We start from the raw sequence: 25,368 nt of genomic DNA on the forward strand, positions 1-25,368 counted from the left end.
ACTACAAAGGACTACAAAACATGGCACAGGACAGGAAATAACAAAAGTCCACACAAGACAAGGGGAACACAACAGGAATCATGACACCAGCACACAGCATTGTTTTGGATGTTCGATTAGTTCCATCAAAATATAGTCTACGTAAAAATAAAAAAACTACCAATTGTGAACATATCCCTATGCTTTTTGGTTCAGTATCTTTAGGTTCAGTGTTAAAATGCCAATATGAACGCTTAAGTGGACCATAAAATGTTGTTTTTTGGTCCGGACCTAACAAACCGAACTACAAGTGTGAAAACACCCAATGTTTTAGTACTATTGCTGTGTTGAAATACAGTAAATATATTTTAATAATAATATTTATGGATTTTTATTAATTTTATTTTAGCTTTCATCGAATGTAAAATATTTCCCACCTCCCTTTACACTGCATGTATAAGAAATGAACAAACTGAAAAAAATCACATTATTATTATAAAAAGTTCACATTATTATTACTGAATGACTATTCCTGTTGCTGGTAGTATCTAAATATGTTAACCTTAATTGTCTTTTTTTCTGGGTTTGCACGGGTTCATGCAAGTACCTGACACTGCCCTCTTGAATATTGCAGTTCACAAAGTGAACCTATTGATATCAAATCATAGACCTTTTTTTTTGTCTATGATATTTCCCGTTTCATTCCTTAAAGGATTCCCAACCCTCAGATTATCCCATGACTAAGTTGAACCCAATGACACAGAAATATTTTCTTGAGAAAGAAGAGTTTCAAGACCACATTGAAATTAATCCTCTCAATGTCAAGCATCTCCGAGATCTTGTGAAGGCACTGCTGTCCACTCCAATTCCCACATTAATTCCATTATCTTGGGACAGTTTAGATATAATAAAAGGGTACTGGACAGAGGGAGATAAAGATAAAGCGAGAGAGAAAAAGCAGAGGGGAGAGTATTATACATCTTTTTTCATCAGGATAAAGGTAACTACAGCATGGGTGGTATTCAATGGTATGTGAATGGTGTCAGAGTATATTAAATGCTAATTCACTCAGGGAAAAGCCGCTTACTGTCCTGCGCTTGCTGGACACTCATTCAGTACAGGACTCTTTAAAATGGATATTTGTGATTCAGATGCATATTTATTTAGAATCATATCATATCACATTACATTAAGTATAATTTCAGTAATGGAAATGAGCACTGATCAAACTTGGAGATTTGGATGCATGAAATACCACTTTCTGGAATTTGTATTTATCTCCAAGAAAGCAACAGTGTATGAATTGTCTATTGTATACTTTAAATTGTCATAATGATAGATTAATTAAACTCTTTGACTCAAACTATTATAATTTAGTTGTTCCACAAAACCACAACAGCCACAGAATGGACATCTGGTATTGAGGTAAAAAAACAAACGAATAGAGCAACTTGTGACAGCAGCAAAGCATCGTGTTACTTGACTGGCGTAGTTAAGAAATTAACTATTTAACAGGTAGGTAGAACAACCTGCCATCTGTGACAGACTGGTTTGTGTTTGTTATCATCACATGCTGGAACCATACCCAAAATAATGCCCTGGGAGATGCATAATGCATGTTTATGCATGCATGTATAATGAATGATTCCTAAGATGTGATATTTCAACATAAATGTAGTTCTAATAATCTATTGAGATGTCTGTGGCATAATTAGCTTTATGTTTCATATAATGATGTCATGGATTAAACCTTATCCAAGGAAACTGCTCCTGTGGCTCATCACAATGTGCTGAGTGCAATGTAACATCACACTAAAGTTCCAGAAACATTATGATCACCTCCAGCTATCAGCAGAACAGTCACATGTCACAAACAGACAACAGCCTGGGAACAAGAAAGCAATCGATGTGCCCTTTTAAATAACAAGTTATTACTTTATAATCAATTACACATTTTCCAATTAGTATACTAGCAGCATGTATCAGAGTTGCTTTCCAGAACCTTCACACTGACTGTCCCTCAGTGTTGGGAGTCACTTAAAATTTTTAAGAAATGCTTGTTTTTTACACACATTCAAATAAACATAATTTATTTTAAAGGGGACATATCATGAGAATAGGACTTTTCCGTGTTTAAGTGCTATAATCGGATTCCCAGTGCATCTACCAAACCAGAAAACATGAAAAGTGACAATCCAGTAACTTTGTTTTGGTAAGCCTTTCTCTGCAAGCATGTCAAAAAAATAAACTGATCAGATTTCACTCCCTTTCTGACATAGGGAGGGGATTATTTTATAATATTACAGCCCCATCTGCACATTTCCACCTCGGCACCATCATTTGGTTTTCGCAAGCGACAACAATGTAACCAGTTCTAACGCAATGGAAAAGGTTCTAGCGAAGCATGCCAACTGTTCTGTCGCTGGTTGTACAGACAGAACACTATTTGACCCCCCAAAAAATGTCACAGCTGTCTTAAAGATCTCAGGGAACTGTCAACTTGTGTAAAAGTAACATGACGGTAGGCTACATGCAAGTTGATTAGATTAATCAATGTAACTCCACAACAACTAGCTTACATAAATGTATCCACTAACCATTCAGAAATGTCCAGGTTTGTCTAAAAGTTGCAACCTCTTCCTGAGTCTCTCTGTAAGGCTGCACTCCGCAACTGGTTATTTCTGAGATTTGGGATAAGTGCGATTATTCACATGTTTTGTTATTGAATCCGAAGCTCATGTAAAAGGATCGACCGTCTTCTGAACGGGGCGGGGAGCAGCAGCTCATTTGCATTTAAAGGGACACACACAAACGGCGCGTTTTTGCTCGTACCCAGAAAGGGGCAACTTTGACAAGCTACATAATAAATGATCTGGGGGGTATTTTGAGCTAAAATTTTACAGACACATTCTGGGGACACTTATATTACATCTTGTGAAAAGGGGCATAATATGTCACCTTTAAGGTGTCCTTGTTACAGTGTAATTATACATTTAAGTACTGAGTAATAATAAACAATACTTACTTTAGGGTTAGGGTTAAGAATAGGGGTTGGTTTAGGGGTAGTTGCACGTAAATATGCATATTTAGTTATTACTACAGTAACTACATGTAGCATGTGTAACAAGGACAGTAAAATAAAGTATTACCAGCACATTTTAGGAAAGAACATGAGCTTGGAAAGTAAAGAAGGTGTGCTTGTGTAAATTAAATCTATTTTAAAGCCTAACATTAGCCTGTACATTTTTAACTGATAAATACTGCCAATTTATTTACATTTTTGTCACTGTTATAGGCTAGCGCCACACTTTGACTAAACAGCATCACATTTTTTGTATACTTAAAATAAGTATACAGATTGAAAATCTGACATTTTGATTAAGAGTTATTTTGTTTTCATTAATATAGTACACACTAATTCGCTGAGGAACCACTTGAAACATCAGTCAAACATGTTTTTGATAATTATTAACTAAGGAATTCGATAAATCTTTCTGCACCAGTTTTGTTGATCTCAAATCAAAAATCAAAAATCCTAGGACTAGTCGGCAAAATTACGTTTTTCAAAAATTCCTGACTGGAAATAAATGGAGCTACGTGTGATACGAAGAGCATGAGCCAAGGAATTAGTGAATGTAAAACACTTATTATTATTATTATTATAAATTATGAATTATAACCAAAAAGTCACAATTTATACATTTTGTTTTCTCTATAGCGCCCCCAACAGCGCATTTCTCCCTATTTTATACAGTCTATGATTTCTCCATTTATTCCCTGAGTAGGGGCGCGCGTTTCAGACATCCAATTTTCAAGTTTCTACCATTTACAGATACATACATCCCGTTCTAGGACAAAAAAAAAAAAAAAGCATAATAATAATCCAGACAAAACAGCATCGTTTCCAACACGTCGTAGTGGCCCTTTGATTAAATCCGTGTCAATATCTATGATTTCAGCCATATTATTGTAAAGCTGATGTAAGATTTCCAAGCACGAGGTTACCGGTGCACCCCTAAAAATCAGCTTGTGGTGGGTTGTAGTGGGTTGTACCACTGTTTTATGTAATGGGGTGGGGGTGGGTGTCCGATTTAAAATTATTTTCAAACATCAAAAACACACTCTAAACCAAAATTCAGTGTTGTCATATAATTTGATCTGTTTAAATAAATGATGTTAATAGCCTACATAAGACACGCCTGTTCTACTTCTTCGGGGAACTCAAATCAGTTTCCTCCCCATCTCATGTGGGACGGACGACACTGATACAGTAGACAGAGCATCTGCGCCTCCTGCATCACATTTACATCAGATTGTATATGAGATGTCCAAACCATCGAATATAAACCGTATTTAGGTCGAAACAGCTCTTTTCAAATCCTTTGTTCATTTCCATTTGATTCGTTATAAGGTAAGATTGTTTTATTTTCTATTTGATTGTGCTTATTTGACATAGGGATGAGAGAACGGCTGCGCAATCACATCCAGTTTGTATGATGAAACCTCGCACATGGGTGACAGTAAATTCGGGCGGGGGGTAAAAAATGAAGTTCTTTACAAATGTATATTGTATTTCATTCGTAAATAATAAGTGTTATTCGAGCGTAAGTGTCTATTTTCAGTCAGTGTTTTTTTCCTAAAATAAGCGGAATTTAAATTGGATCTACACATGTTGACACAATGGCCTTTGCTAATGACAAATTATTTACTTTAGCTTATATTGTTGACACCCTATGCGCATAGAGATTTCATGACCTTATTTTAACGATGCTTTTTTTTTTAGCTCATTTTAAAAGATTTTAGAGAATATAGGCGTTATTTTTTAAGAGATTTTACTGTAAATTCAATAACGAAGAGGCCAAAATGTGTTCTGCCGGAGGCTGATTTATAAAAAGGTGCAGCCTTGAAAGAAATCTGTTAATCACATGAGCTTCGACCGAGAGCGGCCGGGCAGCATCATTCACATTGTACACTCGTGGTTTAGCATACAGTGTACAAAACCAGAGGTTTTGAGCCACAAAAGATTGATTTAATAGCGTGATTACTATTATTTTACTGTCCATCTATTGCAAATCCGCTCTTCAAACCTTTATTCTGTGGCGATGCGCCACGTGATCACAGAAGGCGCGCTCTTGTCTGTTTGGGTTCGTATGCAAATGAACCGACCTCGTGCTATGAAGTGGGGCTTAAATTATTTAGATGGGAAATATGATCGTGTTCCGAACGATTCGGTTGGTTTAAATGACATTTGATATCAGATGGAAGCTGTGATGCGAGTCATGGTTTACTCACAGCCTCCTATTGAAGACACTGTATTGTTCTATTTACGTTTGTGTAGCAAATTTGCTGTTACAAGAATGAATGCGAAATTAAAAGTACTCTCTATGTGAAAGAAATCTCTCGGATATTCTGGGAATTACACCTGTTTCTGTGATATGCAGTCAGTGGAGAAAAATAAAGATTTGTGTGATCTGCCTGATGTAAAACAATAAGTTATTGCTACAAAAATATTACATTTGTAAGTCATCTTTTAAATGTCAAGCCCCATGCAAAAAACGCACCATGAGAGTATCATAAATGTGGTCTTGTATTTTGTGGCACCACCCTTAAAGGTTCCCAAAGAGGGTTAAAGGACATTTAACATGCAATTAGGTGTCACATTGCATCATGTTTGGGGAATTAAGCTGTCTAGTTTCTGTTCTTTGTTTTTGTATCTAATAGGAAGCCTGTACCGTGAAAATGAGAAGATAAACATTTCATCAACCCACACTTTTCTTTCCGTTGACTAAATTCCCTTATCTGACCTACATCTGCCCTTTTGAACGAAACCTACCCTGTCGAAAAGGATTTCCTAGACTCTCTCCCTCCCCATCGCCAAAAAAGACATTTTCAAATGCCCAAAAACAGCAAAACCGTCAAGCGAGAGATTGACGATGACGATGTTACGGAATCTGTCAAAGATTTACTCTCCAATGAAGATAGTTGTGAGGACTCTTTCAAAAAGAGCTCTCTAATGGTAGGAGATGTTCCTCAGAATAAGGAGCAGGATGATGAAGAGGGCTCAGAGGAAGAGGAGGAGGAAGAGGAGGAGAGACCCGCCTGGAGCAGCAAGCTCCAGTACATCCTCGCCCAAGTGGGCTTCTCAGTGGGCCTGGGCAACGTCTGGAGGTTCCCATATTTGTGCCAGAAAAACGGTGGTGGTAGGTTATGCATTTCAGAAAAATACATTTTTTATAAGAGTGTAAATCCAATTAAATGTCTCATAATGACCATTATCAATTTAATACATAGATATATGATCAGCATTATTTTAGAGCTTACAAAAATGTCCTATATTTTCCTTTTTTATTTAAAACGAATATCCTATCAGTACACAATCATACTGAATTGCAGTACCTATTCTCATAGTTAGGAAAGATACATTTATACACACACACAGGTTTGTTTTGTTATACTTGTGAGGACATTCCATAGTCGTAATGGTTTTTATACCGTCCAAACTGTATATTCAATCCCTCTACACTAACCTTACCCATCACAGAACACTTTATGCATTTTTACATTTTTAATAAAACACTGTTTAGTATGTTTTTTAGTCCATTTGAAATACGAGGACTCAGGAAATGTCCTCATAAATCACATTCACGTTGTAATACCAGTGTAATACCCATGTCGTTATACAAATTTCTGTCCTCATAAATCACAAAAACAAACACACACACACAGACAATTGAATGAAGAATCTTTAGAGAGTCTGTGGACTGGGAATTGAATCTGAAACTGTGAACTTTTTCAGTTCAGTAACACAATCTTCTATCAATTACAGAATATTTTTTTAATTGTGAGAACCCTTGTGGTTCCCCTCAAAATGTATTTAAATGGAATTAAATAAACCATTGTTTTTATAATGCTTGAACACAAACCTCATTTCAAAAACTTGACAACCTAAAGTCAGACATATGTCTGACACCTCATTTGCAAGTTCTCATTATACATTTCCTGCACATGTGTCTGCAGGAAACACGATTCTCAGTGCCAGAGGTCTTTCTCTGAAAATACACACGATTAAGAGAAATGAATGTCATTTTGAGGCATAATATTACAACTAATCAAAGAAAAATTAGTCAAAATAAACAAAGATCTGCCATAATGAAGTGGTCCACTCAGGGGTTATCAAACCTCTCCTGAAGGATGTCTCCCTGACACACATTCAGGTCTTGCAGTCTCTACTAATGAGCTGATGAGTTGAATCAGGTGTGTTAGATAAAAAAGACATACAAAATGTGTGGTGCTGGGGGTCCTCCAGGACAGGTTAACAAAAAAACTGCACTAGCAAATGTGCTAATTTCTGTAGAGACCATAGAAAGTCATTGAAATTAGAATAATAGCTTACCACAATTACAATCAATAAATACACTATATGGACAAAAGTACACTACAAAAGTATTGAGACAGACCTCTTAATTATTGAATTAATCTGTTTCAATCAGACCCATTGCCACAGGTATATAAAACCAAGCACCTATCCATGCAGTCTGCATTTACAATCATTTGTGAAACAAATGGTTCATTCTGAAGAGCTCAGTGAATTCTAATATGGTACTGTGATAGGATGCCACCTTTGCTGTAAGTCAAGTTTGTGAAATAATCCCTGCTAGATAGGCCCTATTCCATGGTCAACTGTAAGTGGTATTATTGGAAAGTGGAAGCGTTTAGGAACAGCAGCAACTCAGCCACAAAGCAGAAGACCACATAAAGTTACAGAGCGGGGTCACCAAGTGCTGAGGTACATGGTGTGTAAAAGTTGCCAACGCTCTGCAGATTCCATAGCAAAAACTGTGCGGCAGAAGCTTCATGGAATGGGTTTCCATGACCAAGCAGCTGCATGCAAGCCTCATATCACAAAGTGCAATGTCAAGTGTCGGATAGAGTGGGGTAAAGCATGCCGCCTCTGGACTCTGGAGCAGTGGAAACATGTTCTTGGGAATGACGAATCACACCTCTATGTTTGGCAGTCTGATGGGCGAGACTGGGTTTGCCAAATGCCAGTAGAACGTAAGCTGCATGATAATAGTATAATGGGGCTGTTTTTCAGGAGTTAGGCTAGGCCCCTTACTTCCAGTGAAGGGAAATCTTAATGCTTCAGCATACTAAGACATTTTGGACAATGCGATGCTTCCAGCTTTATGGGAATGGCTCGCACAGAGCCCTGACCTCAACCCCGTTGAACAACTTTGGGCTGAAATGGAACAGAGATGGCAAGCCAACACTTCTCGTCATGGGTGTAAATATCATCAGCAGTTGGGAGGGACAACGATAGTTGTTTAAATATGAGTTAGGTTCACCACGTGGTCATAATATAATTATTAAATTATCTGGCATCCTCCACATAGTATTTTAGGTTTCGTCTGGGACAGAGGACGTCTCTTACTTTGATGTTCAGCAAGCCCACTGATCTGCCAACATAGTATTGAGCAAAACCCAACACAACGGTAGATCTAAAATATTAGCCTTGTATCAGATCACACATAGGCTTATCGCCATGTTAGTTGTAGTGGGTGACTTAATATCCAACAAGCTGCAGCATTAAACAAGCTACCAAAAAAGCTGGGTAACGTTATAGCGGATTTATGTTAAAAAATCGTTTTCATAATTTTTTGTCATGACTAATTTATTAATGACTCAGCATCGTCTGTATTAAAGAGAAAAGAATCACTTCATCCAATGTTTAAAGTGAATAATATAGCCTTGACAGCCAACTTACTGGAGTTCCACAACTACTGAAGAACTTTGTTCTCTCCCACTGGACTTGTGTGTAGGTGAGGTAAAGGGAAAGCAGGCAGTGGACCAAAGCACTGTGAGGCAAGGGACGGGAGACTCAAAATGTTTCTAAACTTACAACGTTTTTCAAAAAAATTGTTTACTACTAACTCAATATTAATGTCTGTATTTAGAATGGAATGTCATTACAGTCCCTGTAGGTGTAATGGTCAGTTGTCCCAATACTTTTGTTCATAATAGTGTATATCAATCAATAAAAACGAATTAGAAACAGTTGTTTGAGTGAGATATCTATGTTCTCACATCAGTCAGGCATGGCATGGAAATGAAACGTTTTGCATGTTACAGGATAATCACAGGTTATATTACCCATCTGTGATTATACAAAGCTGTTTAATGTCAAGAGAAAGCAGATTACAGCTTCTTAACCTAGTCTCCTTGAGAGCAATGACATACAGTAGATAAGATTACTCATGTCTCTCTCTTTGTTCTCCTTATGTCATTTGCAAATGACACTTTCAGAGTTAGTGAATGATTTCTGTATCAGAAAGAAAGACAGACGAGAAAGAAACATATGCAATAGCTATCACTTTTTACAAGGGACTGTCTTACATTTTGGGTTTCATATACTGTAGTAGGAAACTATTGTGTTTGTATACAATTTTCTGTCTTACTGCATGAGAATTTGACCACAACCCTGCCGTGTCTTACTACTTACTCCAGGTTATAATAAGTGAGTGTGGCCACCCTGCTGTGCAGATCTGTAATTAGATTAAATAGGCCACTGTGTGTGGGCTGTCTCTGTCTTTGCCAGGGCAGAGCAACCACAACACCACACCATCTACAGTATGTGGCATCAATGACAGCATATTTTTTCCTCAAAGAAACACACCTATGACGTTTTGCTGCCCCAGTCTGCCAGATGTCATCTTAGGCACAACCCGTGGTGTCATACATTTTTAAACAAGCATCTCACAGCGCACCAATCTGACCTACATTAAACCTGAAACAAAATGCAAAAACATGACAATTTTAGTGAGATTCTACTACTTTAAAGTTAATTGGGCACAACACAAGATCTAAAGACCCCTATTGCAGGCTACAATAAGGCTGCTAAATAAATATAATGATAAAACATTAAAATCAGTGGTGGATCTCACCTTTTTCATTGCCTGGGTCAGGTGCTCCAGAAATTAGATTACGATTAGATTAGATGGTTCAAAATTGTAAATTACATTTCATGATATCCCAAAGCCTGTACTGTATAGTTGCCACTTAATAAAATATACAGGTTGAAGTAGATCTTACAAACCAAGCTGCAGTTTACAGAACATACAGTACTTACTGTCTAGTTTAATTTAGTAAATTACTCTGTAGTTTATGTTTCTAATAAGATTCATGTCTCTAAATATACCAGATGGTGGTGTCTAAAATCATACTTCTCTGTGAATCTCAGTAGGTTTCTGTGTGTTAAAGCACATGACTGCAACATGTTGGAAGAGCAGCAGACCATCAAAGCAATGCCATTGTATTGAAGTTGTTCCCCATAAGGCACTGGGAAGGAATGTTCTATCCTGTGCCATTGGCAATGCTTGAACAGTTTTGAAATGTCAGTCTCGTCCTTCTTTGGCTCTCTGTAATGAGAGTTTAATTCAAGAGAGAAAGTATTTGCAGATAACAGTGGGTTAACCAGTTCTTTCATATTTTATATATATTTCAAGATTGTACCAGTGTTGTTACAAAACTATTAAAACACTGAAAAACTGTCTTAAAATAAAGCTGAAATTAAACAAAATGTAAATAAATTGATGAAAAAAATAAACATTTAAAATGTTGGCAACTAACTGAAATAAATAAGCTGAATCATTAAAAGTGAAATAAAAATAATTTAAAGCTAAATAATAATAAAACAAAAGAACATAACTAAATTACTTTAAAATGAAAATTGAAAATATAAAAATAAAAGCTATTTCAAAATATTAATAAATACTATATAAATAATACTAAAATAACATTGGATTAGACACAAAACATTTACATGATTAGCATGATAAATAACCATAAATCAAGAAACAACAAACTAATAAATGAATGGATAAATAAATCGGCATAAAACCAGGAAAAAACTATCAATACAGTATAAAATACACACTAACATTAAAAACTTAATTTTTTTAGGTATATGACACCAATAATGGCAGTTTAAGAATGATCAAACATTGACCTTGAAGAATGTTTGATTATCACTGTCAATTGTAACATGTATATACTGTATATCCCAAGTCCTGTGTATAACAGTGTGGAAGTTTGCTTCCAAAATAAATAGGGCCATAACCAGTTCTCCTCTTTGTAGGAGCGTATCTGGTTCCCTACTTCATTCTGCTGGTGGTGATAGGGATTCCCCTCTTCTTCCTGGAGCTAGCAGTGGGCCAGCGCATCCGACGGGGCAGTATCGGGGTGTGGAACTACATCAGTCCACGCCTGGGTGGCATCGGTTTCGCCAGCTGTTTGGTGAATATCAGTGCTTTCATGTAGACATACGTTATTTTAAGTGCACTGTATAAAAATAACCAAAGATGGACACAGTCTTTGCTCAGGGGAGAGGTGACTAATTAAACCTTTTAAAGACTTGGGGAGATGGAGTAGAAGGTGTAGCTCATTCATTTAACTGCATTCTCTCTAATTGCAGGTGTGCTTTTTTGTGGCGCTCTACTACAATGTCATCATCGGCTGGAGTCTCTTCTACTTCTCGCAGTCCTTCCAGCATCCTCTTCCGTGGCACGAGTGTCCCCTGGTCAAAAACAAAACGAATACATGTAAGAAGACCATGAAATTATGCTTTTTATTTTTTTAAATACATTATGACATACTGTATGTAGACAGAAACAATTGATTTTAATACACTGAATAACTTTTCGAATTAATCTTATAATGCTGTACAAGATTATAAGTTTCATGTTATTGTGTAGATATTGAACCAGAGTGTGAGAAAAGTTCAGCTACTACGTTCTACTGGTATCGTGTGGCCCTGGATATCTCCGATTCCATCTCTGAGAGTGGAGGACTTAACTGGAAGATGACTTTGTGCCTGTTGGTTGCTTGGACCATGGTGTGTCTTGCTATGATGAAGGGTATCCAGTCTTCAGGAAAGGTAAGAAAAGTGTTTTGTATTTTGTTCTAGGAAAGTCTGCCTTTAGTCACAGAATAAAGTCAGCCAAGACCTCAAGGGATGTCTTAAAAGTAGCACAGAGAGAAACACTGACCCTCAGACTGATCCGTCCTATATCAATGAGAACCATCGGCCTCTCATGTGATCCAGACCTGCATAACTTTGTGAAACGTGATGCAGCGTCCATACTGATAAAACCAAATGTGGTACTCTGTTGTAAAGTTTTTCTTTCTTCAAAGCAGAGACCAGGAGACTTGAGATGGATTTTATAAGCAGAAGAGATTTATTCTTCCAAGTAGTCTGTAGTTCATCATCATCATCAAGACTAACTCATGCTAACAAAGCATGCAAATTAGGTATACAGGTTAAGGAACCTGCCCCAGACCCCAGCGTGTTACCAATCAGCATAACAGTCTATTGCATTGCAAATTGCATAGACGAATCATCCGTGTGCTAATCCCATCAGTCTGAGTGATACTGGGACTCAAAGAGCCATTAAAGACAATAAGGAGAAAGTCAATCAACCTAACTATTCAACGTCTGGGCTCCGAAAGGTGAGAATCTCAGTGATCTGATTCATTTAAAACACAATAGAGAAAACAGGTCTGGCAGGAAAGGAGACTCTTGATACCATTATCCTAACCTAACCTTAAAATGCTAACTTCAATATACTCAACTTTTACTGTTGCAAACTAAATTAAACATTTAATAAAATATGTAATCCAACATCTGACATCAGTGAGCTTTTGACCCGGTTCCCTTTAGACAGCTGATTTTCAAGTCATGTGGGTATTAAAACCCCCTAAAGAAGTTAAAACAACATATTGAGGGGTTTTCATTTTTAAAGGCATCCATTATCATAGTGCATATGGGAAAAAAATACATATAATTATACATGGGTAAGGAATAATTGACGACGGGCTGTTAAATTATTATAAAAATAACGCACAGGTGGTAATGCCTCAGGTGTGTATTATTTTTCAATAATTCAACGGCCCGGAGTCAATTATTCTGCTTAAACTACAGTTACCACACCTCAAAACATTGTTCAGATGATGTATTTCAAGACATTTGTCAGGCTTTTGTCCTTAAATCGCTTTTAGGTGTAGGACTAATTTAAGCATCTAATCCTAAAACTCAGTTGCTAATTCCAAAACGTCACTTTAGAGCTGGTAACAGAGGCTTCAGCCACTGATAGCAGACTAATGCAGTTATTAATGCAGTTAGAGAGAGAGAGAGAGAGAGAGAGAGAGAGAGAGAGTCTATGCGTCTCTCAACAGTGTTTGGCTGCAGCGTCTCAACTGCAAGTTTATCTGCTACAAGAACAGCGCCGTTATTACCTCGCTAGTGAGAAATTTCATGTAGCTTTTAAGTTTGGTAAACAATTTTTCTGATAAAATCGTCAGAGCCAATCAATTGCTGATGTTTGAGTGGGAGAAAAAGCGGGAGAAAGAGACTATGTACTTTACATAATAAAACGTAATTTTGTGGCAAAAAAAAAAACATGCTCATCCACAATTCTTGCTGTTGTGGGCTGTAAGGACCTTTAAAATAACTGAAATCATTTGGCGTAGTTATATGGAACTGATATGCGGTCAAGACCTGCCTGGAACTACTTTAGCTGTGTGCTTCCCTGAAATTAATTGCACACCTTAGAACGTTCGTCAACCAATCAGGTTCAAGCATTCAACAGCCCCCATCGTATAAATATAACTAATTACATATGCAACATTTCAATATCCACAAAAAAAATTGTTTACAGAGTGCACTAAATAAGCCGCTTTTCGACCAAGTAGTTACAGGAACTTAGTTCTAGGAACTGTCCACTTCTAAACAGTTCTAAGAACTACTCTCCTCCAAACTCGGTTTTGCTGTTTGCGTTCGCACTGGCCAAGTGTCCATAGGAACTGGTAGGAGGGGTAAGGGAGTGACGCAAGCACGGTGACCTTTATTTTGGCGGTGCTGAGAACGCCAGAGCAAACAATGCTCGCATTCTCTGTGTTTATTAGTTAGCGATCTGTCTAACAGTACTGTTTAATATGTTATTAGATAGAACTGTTATAGAAAGTAGACAGTATATGAAAAAAGGTTATTAGCCTATGCCGTGTGGTTGATGTCCAGTGTTGCTAGCTGAGCAGAAATACATAATCATGTTTGGCTTGGTCCCCTCAAAGTTGCGTTGGATTTTCTCTTCAGCATAAATGTTTAGAGACCCATCTATCACTGTTTTCCATGTTTGTATCTAGTTTATGGAGTAAATATATAGGCTATAGTCTGTGTGTTTACATTCTAGCTGTTTTAAAAATGGCGGGTGCTGGTGTTCCGCGTGCGTTCGGTCATCAGCGTACACTAACGTCACGGGTAGTTCCTATAGTACTGGTTTAGACCCTACTCTGAAGTAGGACCTAAATTAGCTCCTCCAAATGGAGTTCCTAGAATTAAATCATTCCTAGTTCCTGCGGTGCGAACACGCCGACATCCGGGTACTTTAGCCAATAGTTCTAGGAACTGTGAAAATGTTCCTCCGGTCGGAAAGCGGCTATAGATGTTTGCTTGTGATAGATCATCTATAGAGGTTTCTGAACAGCAGTAAACGATAAATATGTAACGTTCTTTGGTATGAAATGAAAGTTGCGATAGCATTTTCTTCCCTATTATGACGTATGTCAGAGTAAAACACCTTCTCAAACAAGAATAAATGTAGGGCGGGACTTGATTTTGTCCATCAGCAATTGATTGGCTCGTTGGATGGTTGTACTTTGTTATTGCTGTGATCTCATGTGAGAGACAGGTTTTCCCGCCCACAGGCCATCGGAGAAGAGAAGAAGGGAAGTTAAAGATTATAAGGGCACATGAATAAAAAATAAATAAATAATAATAATGATGTGGATGGATAAATAATTTAGAATTAATAAATACAGCAATATTCCATAAAAAAAGAGGAAATGTCCATTTTGGTTTCATGGTGACTTCAATATATTGCCAGTTAAAGGGACAGCAATCCCTTCTACTGTGGAAGTGTGGCCCCTCAGTCAGTAAGGATATTATAGAATGGGATATATATGCTATACTCTGAAGGGGATAAAGACAGTCTTTGAAGCCTAATCTAGGATTTACCTCACAAAAGAATACCAATCTCTCATTCAACATTCCCACAAAAGCGTATTTCACAAAAAAAAAAAAAAAAAAATCCTAGTGATTTTTTTCTTCTTCTTCTTCTTTGTCATTTTGTGTGCACAAAAGCATGGCAGTGCTGGTTGCCATGGTTTTATGTGCACCATCCCTATTCACAGTTCTGTGGCACTGTGCCCTGTAACCTTACTCAACTACAATTATTGGTGTTTGAGGATACTGTACTGTAGAATTAGAGTTGTGTCTGCAGGAAGAAGGATAGATTTATTTAAAGGATCTTCGTATAACCTTTGTGATGCTTAACTTTTGGGTAACCACAAAGAAATGTCTTTTAATCTTCTAAGTTGTGGGATAGTTAAAGTTAAGACTTTACACTATAAGACTGGTCCGCCCTTGATGAGTCAGAGATGAGTCAGTATAGCCTTTTGAGCATTATGGTCATACAGTCTGTACAAGTCATTAATGCCATCAACAAAGGCCGTTTTGTTTACTTAAAAAAGTCATTTAAATTAATATATGACTGCACATATATTTTTATATCAGAGCATGGTGCTAGTAATGCCAAGGTCATGGATTTAAATCCCAGGGAATGCATGAACTGATAAAATGTATAACCTCAATGCAATGCAAGTTCCTAAAATACACATTAAAAATGAATATAAAATCTGTCCATAAAATAAATTATGTATGTGATTTAAGGATTAAGTTAAGTATTAATCATTAAAGCCCCCAAATTATCATTCTTGTAAAATAGAAAATTATGAAATTAAGTTTGGGGTGTAACTTTGTGACTGTACTGAACTCATAAAGAGAATCAACTGTTCCCATTGCCGTAAGGTTTTGAGTCACACCAGAGATATTGTAATTTTTTTATATAATCTATATACTGTTATAATATTTAATTAAATATTCAATGAGATTTTATTTTTATATTTTAAGATTTCAATTATAGTTTAAGTTTTAGTAAAAAAAAAAGTTCTATAGCTTTAATTTATTCTTTATTACATTTAGTTTTAGTAATTTTAATACTTTAACGTAATCTTATTTATATCAGTTAGTTGCCAAGGAAACATTTTTAATTTTAAGTTAAAAAAGTTTATTGAATAGTTATATTTTTTAGCTTTGCTTCAGTTTTCAAAATAAAATCACTTTAGATATAGTTTTAGTTAACAATAACAACACTGAGCCACACATGATCTCACTGTCAGCAACAACGCAAGCTATAAAACTCAACAGTTCTATTTCTTTTGATGTACGTTTAGAACAAAGCCTTTGGTTACAACTTCCCTCGACAAACCGCAATCAGTATCATCATCTTAGTTCTGTAGATGACTATCCATGTATTGCCAGGATAAGCACTAGACACTTAAGTCTAGGCTTTGTTCAGACAGTCAGCAAAAATAGTTCTGACTTGAATGCGTTTAGTTGTATTTTGAATGGCAAAATACCACATGAAACCCAGTTATTACATACTAGATCAAAACCAAATCCATATGTCAGATTTCTGGAAATATGCTTCAGTCTGATTGGACTAGCCATTCAGGTTAGCATTTACTGTGCTGTACATAACTAACTGTGAAAACGTAACTAAACTGTGAAAACGTAACTGTGAGTCCCTCTGTAGTCAATAATTTTATCCCTTAATACTCATCTGTGATCACCAAAATGACATATTAAAGCAATTTTCCTTGAAAAAAAAAAGTCATGCCTTAAAATAACTTGAATGTAACTCTTCACCCTTGCCCCATTTAGTATGTGCGGTTCAATGAATATGCAAATTAGCCCCGCCTCCACTCACTGCTCAGAGATACACTCGTTGATCTCGCATTGACTTGATTGGTTACAAGGTATTTTGTCTCAAACTGCGTTTTTGAGACTGTCTTTGGTTCACTGCAGTTTTAAGAAAGAAAAAAAGTGTTGACTTATGAATTTACACATGGTTTGTCTTAGAGCATATTAACAACACCACATAGACTTATAAACAAAATTAAAACCTTAATTTTCACCACAGGGGGACTTTAAAGGTTTGGAAAACAAAGAAAAAAGAAAAAGCATTAGTCGATTCATAGTTTGTCAGCAAAGTCAGCAAGTGAGGGCACATTTTTCTGCCCCTAAAGGTGTAGAAAATGATCTTACAGCTTAAGAAATTACATTATTTGATAATCTTTTTATGTCTGACTGCAGGTGATGTACTTCAGCTCTCTGTTCCCCTATTTGGTGCTTATTTGTTTCCTGGTTCGCGCTTTCCTACTCAAAGGTTCTATAGACGGCATCATCCACATGTTCACCCCGAAGGTAAGACGCTGTGTATGTGTGAGCAGATGACACATTACCACAATGGTTAGACCAATTTACTCTACATGCTCTGGTTCACACTGCAGCAATTAATCCAATTTATTGAGAATTACCGTAATCATCCATAACTAATTCCCATGTGTATCACTCATCTCAGTTCGGTGAAGACCAGTAGATGTATCTATGGAAACAATACCCTAGCCAGATTTCCCAGCATGCATTTGTGATGTGACTCGGCAGAAGTGAATTAAATCTTCCATCAGCACACATTGAAATGCAGCAGACTGTCTAATTGTGCCAGCTATTTTACATAATATCCATCCAACACACAGACACAAGATGTGGCCACACTTTCTCCTCAGTGCAAAGGGCTGTCAATGTGTCCATTGTTGAGTTACATGTCGCTTCAGAGTCTTATCAGAGGGTGGTTTGTGTAACACACAATTAAATGATAGTACTGCTTCTGTTTCACACACAATGGTAATTAGTACAGAGCCATTACAATCACTGCACTGCTGAAATGGGGGAACTATACGTTTTCTTCTTATATAAAATCCTATATTTAACAAGCTTTTTAGAGCTGTTTTTTACATTTATGTTATCAAGGGTGCAATTCAGTATTTATATTTAAAAATATTCTGTCATAATTTACTCTCCAAACCTTGCATAGATGCATTTTTTTATTCTGCAGAACACACAAAACAGTTTTGGTGACATTATATGGATATTACTAATATGATATTAGTAATATCTTCTTTTATGTTCCACAAAAGAAAAGTAATTCACAGTGCTAATTTGGTATTATTTATACAATATTTCCATTCATGTTTTTGAATTAATTTTTATATTTTAGTAATTTTGTTATGTGATTTTGCCACTTTTATTGGGTTTTGTTTCTTTTTAAATATTACTATACAGGTTTCATTTATTTTTATTTCAGTTTTAGTTTTTTTATTTCCATTTTTTTCCAGATTCCAATCATTTTAGTGCTTCAACTTAAACTTATTTCAGGTAGATGCTGAAGCAATATTTCAAATTGTCTTTCAGTTTAAGTTGTCCATCTAATATATAGCTTTATTTTAATTAATAAAAAAGTTTAGTTTTAGTTAATGATAATAACCTTTGGAACGATAAAAGTGTGAGTAAATGATGCAAGAATTTCCCTTTAAGAGTGTTACTGTGTGTGTATGACTCAAGGTAATTATTTGATCATTTGTTAAAATATGTGGTGCAGCCCAATGTTTAAAGTAGCAATCGGTCTATATATCAGCCTGGATGGTTAAAAAATTGGCTTCTCAGTTTAACCATAGGCAAATTAATATATATTCTGATGTTTTCAGATATTCTAAATAAAAAGCATATCACAGTGCATGATTTAGCATGTGACAAATAATAAACTTCACTATCTTCTTACAGCTGGAAATCATGCTGGAGCCCAAAGTGTGGCGTGAAGCTGCAACGCAGGTCTTTTTTGCCCTGGGTCTTGGTTTCGGTGGTGTTATCGCCTTCTCCAGCTACAACAAGCGAGACAACAACTGCCACTTTGATGCTGTGCTGGTCTCCTTCATTAACTTCTTCACCTCAGTGTTGGCCACTCTAGTAGTGTTCGCTGTGCTGGGCTTCAAAGCCAACATCATGATTGACAAATGTGTGGAAATGTAAGTCCAAGACAAAACCCTGAGAAGTAGCAAGTTCCAAATATTATTAAAATAAATGTACAGTCCATAACTGTCATGAAACTCTATACAGGCCCAATGACCGGTAGTTGAATTTCTTGTTTTAATGTATCTTAGGAACACAAAGAAGATCATTGATTTCCTTGGCAAAGAGATTAATCCAAGCTTGATCCCACACCATATTAACTTCAGTAATGTTAGCCCAGAGGACTACCAGCAAATGACCAGCGTTATCCAGGGCGTGATGGAAAACGATTACCCACGCCTAGGCTTAGACAACTGCGACATCAAAGAGGAGCTGAACAAGGTGAGGAGGAGCTTAAAGTGAACTGATACACCACGGGGAAACCTTAGAGACAACTGAAAACACAAACTTTCCATGGAATTTAACCCTGCTGGTTAGGCTCTCTCTCCAGTCATGTTTTGAAAGTTAATCCAACACAAGAGAGCACTCACTATCAAAAGTGTCATTTTAAAACCCATACTTCACAGCTATTAGAAAATCTGACAAACAAACAAAATAGATAGGGGTCAATGATAAGTAGTGTTGGGGAAAATTACTTTTAAAAGTAATGTGTTACCATATTGTGTTACTCACTAAAAAAGTAACTACTAAGTTACTTTTTATGGAAATTAATGTGTTGTTACTTATGCGTTACTTTTTCTCACCTGGGCTGGGCTGGGCCTGCTTGCTTGTTTTTTACTAAAAAAAATGGTTAGCAAATGTAAAGGCCCTTCATGTGGAAGCTTTTTTCCACCACAGAATAAAACATTTTAAAAGATAATTGCGAATTTACATCTCACAATTCTGATTTTTTTTCTCAGAATTGCAAGTTTATCTCTCACAATTCTGACTTTATATCTCGCGTTTATATCATGCAATTCTGAGATCACATAAAGTGTCACATAAACAGAGGATATATAAATACTTAAAGGTTTATGACCAACATAAATGAAACTGCAGAGGAAGTACTTTAGTGGCCTTTAGTGTGTAGGAGATTAAGAGGCGCTACATGATGAAACAAAAGGAAATAAATGCGGTACGTGTTGGCTGAGGTAATTCCATTATAAGATTAAACCACAAACACCTGCAAGAACCGTCATAGGCCTACTAGAATATGAGGCTCTTTCTTTACACAGGCACATTTCCTCCTGCATCTTTTGATGTGTTTCGTTTTACCCAAATCTATTTTTATACGTTTCTGCTTGCTTTGACATAAACCCTCACACTGAAACATGTTGAATAATTCATGCAGAGGCCTCAAGCAAACTACAGCATTTTAACAGTACAAAATAAACAGATGTATGTACATTATCGCTATAGCAGTAATCTAATATTAATATCTTGACATAAAAAATAAAAAAAATGATCAAGTATATTTTACTTTTTCTGAGGAAAATACAAGTTATGTTTGCCTGTGCAAAACAAGCTGCCATGATACAAGTCCAACCTAATCGTACACTTGTCTTTTTATTTATATGTTAATTTTTTCGAAGGCATGCTAGAATCCTACCTTTATCTTTTCTCTCACAGGCGGTGCAGGGCACAGGCTTGGCCTTCATCGCTTTCACTGAAGCCATGACTCATTTCCCAGCCTCACCTTTTTGGTCTGTGATGTTCTTCCTTATGTTGGTCAATCTGGGACTGGGCAGCATGTTCGGCACTATCCAGGGCATCCTTACCCCCATTGTGGACACCTTCAAAGTACGGAAGGAATACCTCACAGGTCAGCCAATGCCAAAAAAAAACATGACTCTGCAATATGAGAAGGAAACATTTTTTCTTAATAGTTTGAAGAATATAATGGATCATTATTTGATCTGTCTCTGAAACCATATGATAGATTTGCATTTTTAGCTGAAATATTCCTTTAATCACAACAAACATTACCATCAATGTTGAAAAAAGTTGTCCAGCTTAATATTTCTGTGGAATTTTTTTTCCCTTAATCTTTAAAACAGAAATCTTTTGTAACATTATAAATGTATTTACTGTCACTTTTGATCAATTTAATATATCCTTACTGATTCATCTTTTCTTTTTCTTTTTTTTATTCTAGTGACCCCAAACTTTTACTTTAACAGTATACTGCATGGATTTAATTGACATTTAATCAGATTAAACGTAAATAATTTCACGCAAGTTTATCCATGTAAAGGTAAAAGTAACGATTTCTGTTCAGAAAACTCATCTTAAGTAACTTATCGGACTGACAGAGAAACATTTCTGTAACGTTACGCTACTTTCGCTACTCACAAAAGTCAACACAGCAGAAAATCGAGTTACATTAATGAGCATAATAACTCTTATGAGCTTTCATAAAATACTGAGAGGATAACGTCGTAACCCCCCTCCCCCTCCCATTTCCAGTTTAACTTATCCTTTGGATTTCTGCTTTCTTTACAGTTGGTTGCTGTGTACTTGCCTTCTTTATTGGTTTAATATTTGTCCAGCGATCAGGGAACTACTTTGTGGCCATGTTTGACGATTATTCTGCCACTCTACCCCTGCTCATCGTGGTTCTTCTGGAGAACATTGCTGTGGCCTGGGTCTACGGCACCGACAAGTATGTTACTCAGCCTCTAATTAGAGAGCTTACAGCGCCCTCTGGTGGCATGATGAGCGACATATTTATATCAAGAGAATTTATCAACTACATTTTTTTATTAAAATTCAAGTTTGTTACGGTCTTATACTACCTTAAGACATGTTTTATTATAATTATGTAATCATAAAAGAATAGACTGTTTTCACAACCCAATTAAATGACATAAACTACTACTTTCAATTGATTGTGGCATTGACTGATTAAATCATCTTGATTGAAAAAAGGCCAGTGCGCAATTTGAAAGAAAAATTGTTTAAAATATGGACATGTATTTGTGGTTTTGCTCAGAGAACATAATGTAAAGAACATTCATACTTTGTTTTTGTTTTGTTCATTTTCTTTTTTTTTATTAGAACTATTTAAAATATTTAAGACTAAATAAAAACAAAAAAAAACAAAAAAACAAAAAAACATTGATTTAAAGGTATAGCGGAGGATTTTTTACTTCCGGGTGGATCACCTATACTATTGGTCCTCCTAATTGTCAATCATTCTGGTGAATCAATCAAACTTTTCAAAAAGTGGAGAGGGCGGGTCTTATCTAAAATTCAAAAAGATCCTCCACTATACCTTTAAGACATTTAAGATACTGAATACTGAGATTCATATTGATGTGACAAGTATTTGTTTTCATCTTTATATAATGTATATTTATTGAAATTCAAGTTAGTTACGGTTACAGACTAACCGATGGAAAATAAATGTAGTTATAATTATATTGTAAATATAATGAAATTTCATACAGTATAGTGGCCAAAAGTTATGTCCGGAGAGAATTGGTTTGAGGATTTGGTTTTAATGACCCTACAAGTTTGATTAAACCATCAAAATATAAGGAAAATATTTTTAAATATTTTAAAAATGAGGGAAGAACTAAACTTTTTCTGACAAAATTATTTTGCAGAAAATGCAAACTGCAGTTAGTTTAGCGGCAACTCTAAGCTAATTTGCAGTGATTGTGGCATTGATGCCTCTCTCTCTCTTCTGTGGGTTTATTCAGGTTCTTTGAGGATCTGAAGGACATGCTTGGTTTCACTCCATACCGCTTCTATTACTATATGTGGAAGTTTGTCACACCGGTGCTGCTGCTGGGTCTTCTGGCCGCAAGTCTCATTCAGCTGGCACTGTCGCCACCTAGTTACAGCGCATGGAACCAGCAACTGGTGGGTACACTTTAATACTTAAGACGCAATAATGTTTCAAACTTAAAACATGGCTATCATTTAATTCAGACATTTTTTATTCAGAGGTTATATTTCAGAGAGGTACAGATTTCATTCAAATTATTTCACCTATAGGTGTTCTGTTTTTGGTTTGATTTTTAAACCTGAAACATATATATAATGTTTAATATATTTTGTACTATAGTTTAAAAATCATTTATTAATTTAAGATTTTAAGACTAATTAATTTAGTCTTTAGAATTTAAGTCTAATTAGGGTATTCAAATTGGTCTTTTGTCCATCTATTTGCATACTGAACTGTGTTTTAGTTAAGTCAGTTTTATTGTCATTTAAAGTATGTAATTTCAAATAACTTTAAAGTAGTTTTCTGGGAAAATATGTACTACTTAGAAATGTTTACAACAACACAATATTACAGACAATAAATCAACATGAGGGATAAAAAATTGAAATAAAAAGAGATAATATGTGAGCATAGCACCTGCAAACGCATGTAAAAAATAAAATGTACATCTTGCATTCACCATAAATCAAATAAAACAAAAAATGAATTAAATAAAACAATCGGAAGAAAATCTCATGCTCACCAAGGCTGCATGTATTTGATCAAAAATACAGTAAAAACAGTGACAAATTATTTTTTAAAATTCCTGTGATGACAAAGCTGTGTTTTTAGCAGCCATTACTCCGTCTTCAGTGTCACATGATCCTAATTATATAATACAATAATTATAGCAAACCTGTAACAATGATAAAGTGAATTGTGCAACTTATTACAGTAATTGTCAGTTTTAAAAAGCTTAGGGTAAGGATATTTATTGGTGTGACTAGTGCAATTATGAGCACTAATCTATATGTGGCTATTGAGATAAGTTAATGCCATTGCTTTTCAGAAAATTGACTGTTTCTTTAAGCCCAGGTCGTTCTAAGGCTTTCGATGCACAGTTTTACCACAGGATTAAAGCTTCCTTTGCCGGAATAATCCAATTGCTGTGTCTGTTCTCAGGCTCAAGAACAGACTCTCAGCTATCCGCCCTGGGGCCTGGCTGTCTGCATCTCACTGGTGGTCACCGCCATCCTCCCTGTGCCTGTGGTTTTCATTCTGCGCTGTCTGAACATCATCGACGAGAACGCAGGAGGCCTGTCCACCGTCTCCTACAAGAAGGGCCGCATGATAAAAGACACCGCTTGTAGGAGCAGAGAAGAGGATGAAGATGACGCAAGTCTTCTCAACACGAAGACGCCGAGCGAAGCCCCATCACCCATGCCGGCCAACTACCGTAAGCAGAACGGCCCTCCTTCAAGCGCAGACGTCACGCTCAACGGTAGCTGCAGCACTGGATACACAATGCCCAATATTACAGACATTCCGGACATGCCCGAATCTGATTTGTGAGGACCGGTCCAGTGTCATCTGTAACTGTGAGGGCCAGCGTCAGTTCATTAACCCTGTAAGAACCTCTTCATCTTCAAGTTCCAGCGCTTCAAATGTCAATCACCTGACTAATCAATCACAATCATTGAGATGAACAGGAATGCTAACAGACAGCATTCTCTTATTCTCTTTGCTTCGAACAGCTCTCTTCCATCCACACTGGTCCAGGCCTGGTTACACAGACAGGGCTTAGATTAAGCCAGGATTAGGCGTTAGTTCAATTTAAGTAGCTTTTATATACGCGCCCTAGAAAAAACATTACTGGTGTGCATCTTGAGACAAAAGACTGGCACTGACATATTTTTAGATATGTCAGTGCAAGTTGCTTTCAGTTAAAACAGCTCAAACATGCATTTTAGTCTGGGGCTATCTTAAGCCTTGTCTGTGAAACCGGGGGTAATTGTATTATATGTGTAGCTAGCACTAACGCACCCCTATCCCGACCCATTGCCCCAACTGCTTACATGCACTTACCCGACTGTAGACCCCTGGTTTATGCTCTACTCTAGAATGGCTATGTGTAAAAACAGATAATGTTGCAAGGCAGGGCAGTTACTGTCCACAAAAAAAAGAAAAGAAAAAAAAGAGATTAGAAGCAGCTTAGCAGCTGTTAAAAAGACTAGAATGTAAATGTATGCGTAAAACGTGGAAAAACATGCAACATGTTTATCTTGGATGTAATTAAATTGTGTATGGATTGCATTTAATACAACCCTAACTCATTGTTCGAAAAAATGTGTGCCTAAACAAACCTAAAAATGTTAATAGAATACAAGGAGTGAATGTTGTACATTTAAGGTATTCTGTAAATATATTATGAATACATTTATTCTAATATAGTTTGGAATACAGATCATGTTTTTTGGTAAGTGCTTAATCCAGTACGCTGACTTTTTTTGTTTGTATGTTTGCTGACGTGCTATCATTGTAAGGAGTCTTGATACTCCTCCCTCTTCCTGTATATATTTTTCATGAATTTGCTCAATGACGCAGTATTTTCTTTCTCAGTATTGAGATTAAAAGATAAAGGATTCAGACACACTTTTGTGCTTTACTACTTTGTTGCACTTCACAACAACATGACCATAATCAAAACTGTACATGGACA

General features: G+C 36.3%; 1 protein-coding gene across 1 annotated transcript; it reads left to right on the top strand.

The window, feature by feature from the left end:
* Positions 1-5,872: 5,872 nt before the first annotated feature.
* Positions 5,873-24,823, top strand: slc6a15 (solute carrier family 6 member 15; the record flags this gene model as incomplete). Its single annotated transcript, XM_081372181.1, has 11 exons — positions 5,873-6,179; positions 11,114-11,271; positions 11,450-11,576; positions 11,730-11,911; positions 17,246-17,356; positions 18,773-19,014; positions 19,150-19,339; positions 20,567-20,759; positions 21,440-21,599; positions 22,642-22,804; positions 23,832-24,823. The coding sequence occupies 11 exons, from the start codon at positions 5,873-5,875 to the stop codon at positions 24,219-24,221; spliced, it is 2,223 nt and encodes a 740-aa protein (XP_081228307.1). The 3' UTR covers positions 24,222-24,823.
* Between the last annotated feature and the right edge of the window lie 545 nt (positions 24,824-25,368).

Source organism: Scardinius erythrophthalmus (genome assembly GCF_964197995.2).
Source record: "Scardinius erythrophthalmus genome assembly, chromosome: 8".
Lineage (NCBI taxonomy): Eukaryota > Metazoa > Chordata > Actinopteri > Cypriniformes > Leuciscidae > Scardinius > Scardinius erythrophthalmus.